The 8,914-nt window shown below is 38.0% G+C and overlaps 1 protein-coding gene across 1 annotated transcript; it reads left to right on the forward strand.

Annotated features, from left to right (window-relative positions):
• Positions 1–4,827: 4,827 nt before the first annotated feature.
• LOC145989353 (uncharacterized) lies at positions 4,828–8,759 on the forward strand. The gene is made up of 3 exons (XM_083124686.1): positions 4,828–5,194; positions 6,323–6,592; positions 8,577–8,759. The coding sequence occupies exons 1-2, from the start codon at positions 4,843–4,845 to the stop codon at positions 6,550–6,552; spliced, it is 582 nt and encodes a 193-aa protein (XP_082980812.1). The 5' UTR covers positions 4,828–4,842; the 3' UTR covers positions 6,553–6,592; positions 8,577–8,759.
• The last annotated feature ends 155 nt before the right edge of the window (positions 8,760–8,914 follow it).

Below are 8,914 nucleotides of genomic sequence, written 5' to 3' on the forward strand. Positions count from 1 at the left end.
GCGGATTCAGCATCTCATTATAGGCATCAAAACTCCTGCGGACCTGACCAATTGCCCTTTAATGAGACACAACTTCTACAACAGTTCCTATTGAGCTTACCAACTTCAACTTCCATTTGAGGTCAACATAATCTAGTTTGAATCCCTTACGAAAAAATATTTAATCATGTTGTAGATATATTTTGTTTCTACTGTATGTATAATGATTTTAATAAAGCGTTTGCGCCTATGAAGTAAATAGAAATGGAAAAGAAGCAAGCATTTTTAATATGCCATCAACACTTGAAAGCCAAATAAAACTATAATCTAAATGCTATTGAATTATTGCATGACAATGCAGAAATATATTTCTTACTGATCTTGTGCCATCTGTTGACAGAGTAAGAACTGTATTGGACATTCCCACGAGCGGCTAGCGACAGCCTTAGCAACTTGAAAATGCAAGCTAAGAGCACCAAACCTAACGCGCCTAACCTATCCACGTAGACATATAATAGCAAAAATAAGCATATAAATAGGTGAGACGGGTTAAGTATATGCATTCGTGGATAGGTTAGGCAGGTTAGGTTGAATTTTCAAGTTGCTAAGGCTGTCTCTAGCCGCTAGTGAAGTTCCCTTCCTACTTCCAAAATTCCAAACTTGCAATACAGAAGCAGAAAGAAGCACTCAATGAAATATTCAGCGTCTTCAAGTTATGCTCCTCGTCCCCAGATCACATGGATCAAAATAGTGTTAGAGGCAGAAATCTAAAAGGGGGTATCTGCCTGATTCCATTCGGAGGGATTGAATCTCTTCTATACTACAATAGTTATAGGTCTTTTCTACTGTTACGGCGGTCGATCCTCATGCTGGCAAGGGAAGTGGGGAGCAGGGAAGCGACCAATCCAGCGCGATAAGCCTGTAGAACGAGGTTCACGTAGTTCTTATTTCCGCCACGTCGTATCTATCGGCGCCACCGCTATTGTCTGGCTGACCTGCGGCGTATTCCCTTGCCAGCGCCCGCCAGCTTTCGATATTAATAATAATATTATACATGACATATTAAGTGACAAAATTGCACACAGTATCTTGAAAAGAATTACGACACCACAAGTAAAGGCCGCGCGCCCAAATTCTCCTGATTTTGATCATATTTCGAAATCTTTTCCGTTGCTGTTTCCTTGCTGTCCTAGACAACTCTGGAAGCAGTTAAAAAATATGTTGTTATCTGCTTCCCGAGTGAAGATTCCCGTTTTTGGCTGTTAGCTACATCTCCTGTGAGTGTTACCGCAGATGAAAGAAGATTCTCAACTACCCGACGTCTCAAAAATTGGATAATAACCCGCAAGATTGATGAACGGCTCACAGAACTGGATCTACTGTACATTCATTTTGATATAATTTGAAGTGTTGTCAAAATAAAACGGAGGTTTCCAATGGACATAAAGAAAACATTAGACTCCCTACTGTAGATGCAAGACTGCGTTTTGTAAAGGTAATATTATCTCTTTGTGAGTCATAATTTGCAAGATCTCAATTCTTGCTAATGTTAATTAAAAGGTTATTTCAACTTTGTAATTAACTGTAGTAATCAAATGGGCTTTAAAAATTTGAAAGATATCTCTTGTCTCAATCTCGTTACTCTCTATCGAATCGCCCTCCTCCAGAAACTCAGATCTAGGTCCGCCTCTGGTACAACACCGGCAGTCTTTCAGATAGTACAGAGGACATCAAGTCGAACATTTTAACCCGCCGTAACGTTTTGCTCCAAAATTAAATTCTTCCACGTTGGGATAATCCTTCAAAAGAAAAGTAAAAATGGCCAAGTTCCTGAGGTAACTGACAGTGAACCACTAGTAATCGTGTAAAGTTTGAATCGGAGCATTTAAATGTTCCTCCACGCGAAATCGAACCAGACAGCGACAGAAAAATGTAAACCGCGATTATTCTCTGTTCCACGAATCTGTGAAGCAAGGGCGCGCACAACCGTAGAGAAGGGGAGAAAGCGAGTAGGAGGTGCAAACGACTGGTAACAGCCTCACGTTTCCTTCTCACGCGTTCATTCTAGCACCCTTGAGTCACTACTTGCGCAGAAGACTCATTTTCGTTCGCTTGCTCCACAGATTCCTTAGGCAGAGTGTAGGTGCAACTTCTGGGGGGAGGGTACTGTTACGGATTCTCACACTTTCAAACACTAAATTATCGAGATTGATTGATTGATTTGGTGTTTAAGTCCACTCTATGTACAGAAAGACAAATCGGGACTGTACCTACAGCTTAAAGTGGAATCCGAACCACTATGTGCTTCCACCGGGTAAATTACCGAGAACGGCTTTCGAAGCATAATTATGGGGATAAGAGGTAGAGTTCGATAGGTTATATCAGCACTTTTATTTTCTGTAACATAAATATTTGTCTTTCATACAAAAAACTCTTATAAAATTAATTTTAAGAAATACAGACGTAACGTAGTTCTGCGTAATTCTGTTTTATACGTAAATTTCTGTAAGTCCCGGCAAAATATAATTTAAAAACGTGTTAATTAAACCTTATTAGTACGTAATGCATTTTATACGTAATTTGGTGTTATACAAATTTCATAAAATACAGTTGAGGTACGTAACCAAGCTACAACAATGTCAGGATAATGAGAGTTTTGAGTTTCTACTGGTCGGCTATAGAGAACGGAAAGAGGAAAAGTTAAACGCTTAACCAGAAAGTAAAGTTTATCCACATAAAACTAAATCTGAAATAGCTGCAGATTAAGGCATCACTTATATCATCACACTTTTCATAGTCATTAGTAAAAGAACTGCTATTTTAAACGACTTTTTTAAAAATTGGGTAGTAAAACTATAGTGTCTACTATAGTACTTCAGTATCAAAGTGTTCACTAATAAAGTGGCAAATGTAATGTATTTAAAAATCAAACTTTTAGATTCGTTAATTTACCACTTTATGACAGAAATAACCCGTATTATGTATATCTTGTTCCTCAAAATAGATACAATTACAGGATTTTAATAATGATATGACTAGTTATACAAATCTGATTTGTAAGTACATATTTCTTAGTTATACGTATTATTTTCTCTTCACCTTGACTTACGTATAACTCAGGATTAACTGTATTTGGATAAGATACCTTTGTAACACGAAAAAATATGTTCTCATAACTATATATGTTGACAGTTTCCCCAATTTGCAATCCACAAATCATATTTATGAATAAAACATTAAGTTAGTTGTGTGATCAGGAAATGTTGACGAAGGTTGTAAACCATCATATTTGCTCAAAATATGCTACATTTACAAAATTATCGGTAAATTGAAAACATGGTAGCATAAGGTTTCCATACATCCCGGGATTCGGTTAATAACTAGTAATATTATTAAATCTATACGTTGAAGCGGAATAATTTGAATTATGGAGGAAACAAAACAAAATGTCTTCACCATTGGTCTTCACTGCTACTTCGAATCCCATGGTTACTATTTTCTCTATTGGAACGGATATAGAGAAAACACATGATTAATTTAGTTTTATTTTACTTCGGTTTTCCGCCACTTTTGGCTAATCGCGAAGATGAGGATGAGTGATGATATAATGAAACTGATGAAGGAACACTCACAAAGAACACCCATGCTCAGACCGGGATTCGAACCCTGGAGCGTCGTAGTGCGTTGTGCACAATGCATATCAGAAATTTGATTTGACGTGCTCGCGAGTTCGTGTGTGTGAGGTTACACAAGGAGGGGAAAATTGTACAAAAATAGAAATAATAAGACGTACAACAGCAAAGAGACGCAGAGAAAGAAATATAAAGGATGTGGGGAGAGATAGCAAGGGGAGAGAGAATATTTGTTTGCGAAACTCACAAATTTATCAACATATGGCTCCTACGCACGCGGTCAAAATTTTCTGGCTTCACATGTCCATTTGGTGAGCAAAAGCACATCAGGCTTCCAGTCAGCGGTGTGCCGGATTTTCATTTGTGAAATATTAGCAACCATACGGTATCATATTTCCAATTAAGCATAGGCCTATAGATTAATTCAAATGGCCTGATTGTTATTCCCTGGGAAATAGTCAAGCCATACTTATGAAATTTCTGAGCTGTATTAAAATTTATCATATAAACATCCATAATCAAATTCTTCATTATGTGTTTTAGTTCAAAGTAGTTTCTCCCAAAACACAAATAATCTAGTTACACTAGAATCATACAAAGAAAAAGTACAAAACATGGTAAATGCCCACAGATAAATGTCGATACGACATTGGGACATTAATGCATACATGTAAGCCTCCACAATGCTGCCATCTATTGAGGGTTGCGGCAAGCTAATGATGAGATGTAGAAAGAGGGCATGGTATGGTGATTTATGTTAATATTAATGATTTCTTTTAAAAATAATAAATAGAAAACCTCTTCTATTGTAAACCGTCGATTTATCACCTATATTTAGAGCAATGTATTCAAACTTTACAAAGGTATTTTTCGTTTAGTGGAAGAGTTACATTCCTCCACTCGAGGTTTAGCATAATCCCTAATCAGGAGTGTTAAATATCCAGGAGTATTAGCGCTGAATATGCAATCTAAAGCTCCTAGGTAAAAGTGCGTACGGCATGAAAGCAAATACAAATGTGTTCTAATTATCCTTCAGCTCATAGTCGTTATCAAACGTAGCTTTCCAGGAACATGAAACACCAATATACTCTCGTTTTTATGCCACAGACGACATACTTTCTCCTCCACATAAAAATCAGAATGAAAGTATAAACATTCCTATGTCCACACGTATAAAAAGATCAGCGAGCAAAAAGACAGCATCAGTCGAATCGGATCGGCACACCTAACAATGGCGTCCATGAAGTCTCTGCTGGTTTTGTCAATTGTCGTCTTCATTTCAGGAAATGCTATTGGTGCTAGCATCAAAGAACCGTCCAGCGAGACTTCTGGAGGGCATTTGTGGGGTTGTTTGATGAATGGAGACTTGACTTGCGTGAAGGATAAGGTCTTGGACAACTTCCACAGTCTTGTTGAGAAGAAATCTCTGGAAATCTTCCACGGTGTCGACCTGGTGTACACTGGTGACGACAATGACAAAGAAGCAGCAGAGAAGGCCATCAAAGAGCAGAACTGGAGAAGTCTTCTCTTCGGAATCTTCCCAAGAGTAGTCGAGAACCTGTTCTTCGGTCTACAAGAAGGACGTAAGTTGATGTTTCACACTTGAACAGTTTCTTACAAACGTTCATGTAAAGAACGGCGGACTAATACAAACAGTTTTACTGCAGTTTTAAAATGGGAAACACATACACACAAAGCAAACCCAATTAAATATCACCTTCATTCCACTATTTAATGAAAATCTCCCTATAGTTCGAACTGAAACACATTTAGTAGTGTCTGCCTGGTGATGAAAGATAAGTTACAATTTTCTTCATTTAGATTGAATTATCACTGTCAACTTTAAATATTATAGATATTCCAAAACAATATTTAATGTTAGCTCTTTCAGAGCTAAACACTATGGTTTTATTCGTGTACAGGTTATTCAATAAGATTTCAAGTGTTTCATGTTTTGAGTACAATTATAGCTTTTTAATATTACTGCCATCTATTAAGAGTTGTGTGAAGCTGATGTTTGTGTGTATGTATGTAGTACACAAATGAAAATACTTGACCCTCGCTAGGAAATTTTGTGAATTGAGAAATCTAAGTGTGTATGTCGGTTCAGTGTGTGACAACCGGTGCTCCTTCCCCCTCATTGGTTCTTATCCTGCTTTTTGCTGAATTACTACATAAGTTCATATTATACAATGCATATTCCTTTCGTCGCAAGAACAATGGCGTTAGCCATACAATACATCTCTTATTCAAGAGATTTACTTAGTTGTGCCGAAAATGACAATGACATATTGCCACAAGTGGAGTTGTTCAATTCGATCGACTTCTTCTTGTTGCGATTTTTAGGGACTAATATTTTCACGAATTTGAGACCGTTCAGACTATGTCTGTCACCTCGAGATCTGAGGCAATGTGTAACCAAACTATCAACAGAGAAAATACACAAAAAGTATGGTACCTCGTGAAAGTATTAAATTAATAATATTCTCAGTTTGCAAAGGAAGTGCTTTGAAACATTTTTTCTTTGTTTTGCTCACAATAATATATTTTGTGAAAAGCACTTTTTCCGTTATTCTAGACGATTTTCGCCATTCTGTACGTGCATTTACATAATTATTAACATAAATTGGTGTTCCCCATTTAATGTTTTCATAATTAATCAACGCTTTTACTTGTTAATATTAATATGCAATGGTTTATATTTCTCTTAGGTGGACACAGCCAAAGATTCCTTCTCCCAGCTCTTGCTGCCGGTGGATTCTACGCTTTGCTGTTGACCCTAGGACTTGTTGCTGCCAAGTTCCTTGCGTTCAAATCTCTATTGGTGGGAAAAATATCTCTGGTTCTGGCAGCAGTGACTGGGCTGTCCAAACTAGCCAATAAGAGCAACAACAAGGTGTATGTTGTCGAGCAGTATGGCCACTACGACCATCACCCTTGAAAATGATTCTTAGTATCCTTTGGACCATCAGAGCAGACAGGTCAGTATCTTCAAAATTCTTTACACATTCTATTTCTTCTTATTAGGTATTATACAAACGACATATTTAATTTTGTAGGAATTATACAGTGACCTGGCGAAGACGGTAATACAATGTAGCCAGCTAAACCAAAAGCACAGTACATTTCTAACTGTTTGGCATGTAGGAGACGTAAATTCAGATGGATGTAAGGCAGATGGCAATATTGAGACATTTGGGATAGGTGCATTCACAAAGTATCATTTGGGCCGCCCAGATGGCGCACTAGTAACGTCTTCAGCTTCTAATGAAGGGGTTCGTGGTTCGATATCTGATCCGATTAACTTATTTGTACTTAAAGTGAACATAAACCAGAAGCTTAAAAACTCCGAGAGCAACATTATCTGATAGTTACGTGTTAAGATACTGTATTGTGTTGAGTTGTCTATCAGTGATGAGAGTACGGACTCCTATTTGTGGTAGGTTCAATTCCGGCAACCCCTCACCCTCTCTTTTGCATTTCCACATCCATTCCAAGTGACTGCTGTGATGGTAGAACAGACTTTTCCTTCCACTACCTTGTCCAATTCTTTCCACCATATTGTCACTGTGTATGTTTTTTTGTTTGCATAACTCTAGGTTAATAAAGGGCATTGAATGATGGACTCTTAATGTCCCTACAGAATATTCCGGGTTCAAGTAGTGATCTGGACGTGGGAGTTAATTTGTGCCTGTCTGTTCAGTCATGTGTTATTCTCATCGTCACAACTACAGTGACGCAAAATAGCAAGAACAAGAATGGTGAATTTATGAATGGATGAAGCAACCAGCGCACTGAAAATGTCAGGCTTTACTTAAGTTCTAACCTGGAACCTCTGCTCTTGCGGTGCACTACGCAATCCACTCCGCCCTGAAGCTGGAATCATCTTCTGACTTCCTCCAAATTACCAGAACGTAATCTCTGGAATCAACTTGCCTATGCTAATATGTTTAACATTTTTAACCAGTGTTATATCTCAGACGGTTTAATCTGGCACAATTCCCGCCAATGGATAGTCTGCTGAAAGACCTAGGAAGATATCACGTGACTGCTTCCGTCCACTGACAGCATCGCTGGTGACATCACGTGCATTGCTCTCTGCCAGTCAGAGCTCGCTGTTCGACTTGCGAGGGAAATTTGAACACTTCACCTAGTTGCCACATTCACAGTGGTAGGGAGGGGAAGGCAACCTAGATCAGGGAGCAGGCATTTCAGATGGCGAGAGGGAAAGAATTTGCTCATGGTCAATCAGCATATTTTCTTGAAGCATACGTCTGGCGACAACAAACCACTCAGTAACCGGAACTGTGCCAGAATATATAGGGTGCCGTATGAATGAAAGGACATATAGAGCAATCTATTTGACATGATCATAACATAAAATATTTTATATCTTAACATCCATACATCGTGAAAAGAACATATGGAGGTACATCCTCTATGTGTCATCATGGCATCAAATAATAAACAACGGATAGAACTTACTTTAAAGAACCTGCGCAGAACTGCGTGCCGTATGTACCTTACTCGCGCATGGAGGGGAGGGATAGAATGTAACAGTCTTCACCGCGGGCTCAGCTGATGCGCGAAGGCTCTTTTGTTTGTGGTCACTCTATACTTTCAAAAGCCAAGAAAGAAAATACTCGCGAGATGTCACTCCAATAATCACTTTTTCTTTCTATTTTGTTTGTGAAATCAAGAATGCTTTCACTTTAAAGAACGCATTTTTTGCTTCCGATATTTCAATGAAATCCTCCTTTCTGTTCTTTTGGTTATGTACTACAACGACTGCTTTTTACTGTCCAGTAATACACAAGCTCTCGTGATGATAAAACTATACTACAAAGATACAAAGTAGTATGCATGCCAAACGTTGAGATTAGCATGTAACGTTCAGATTGGCGGGAGATTAGCATGTAACGTTGAGCTTAGCATGTAACTAAACTCCACTTCTACTCTTTACAGATTACGAGAGAGGCCAGTTACCCTGGAAAAATGAAGAAAATTAATTCTGGCACCATATTGAGATGATATGAACAATCTACAATCATTCAATATTATATAGTGTAGTAGTCAAGACTGAATTTTGTATTAAAATTATTTATTTACATGCATTGTTAAAACTTTTGTTTCACAAATAAACATTGTTTTCCCAAATGAGGCTTTACTTTTGTTCACCTCTTCTCTTGGAATGGTCACCTCGTATGACCATTTTTCACTCTTCGAAGCATATGAGGAAAAATCATCTGATCTAAAACCCTTACCTTAAAGTTAAGGATGTAAAGAGTTCCTTGAGAATGGTT

This window comes from Lepisma saccharinum, chromosome 6 (genome assembly GCF_977018435.1).
Source record: "Lepisma saccharinum chromosome 6, izLepSacc3.1, whole genome shotgun sequence".
In the NCBI taxonomy this organism is placed as follows: domain Eukaryota; kingdom Metazoa; phylum Arthropoda; class Insecta; order Zygentoma; family Lepismatidae; genus Lepisma; species Lepisma saccharinum.

Excerpts from the sequence above, each read along its gene's own strand:
- LOC145989353 (XM_083124686.1), top strand. The coding sequence starts at position 4,843 with ATGGCGTCCATGAAGTCTCTGCTGGTTTTGTCAATTGTCGTCTTCATT. Across the intron at positions 5,195-6,322 it reads CTTCGGTCTACAAGAAGGAC|GTGGACACAGCCAAAGATTC; the intron begins GTAAGTTGATGT and ends TATTTCTCTTAG.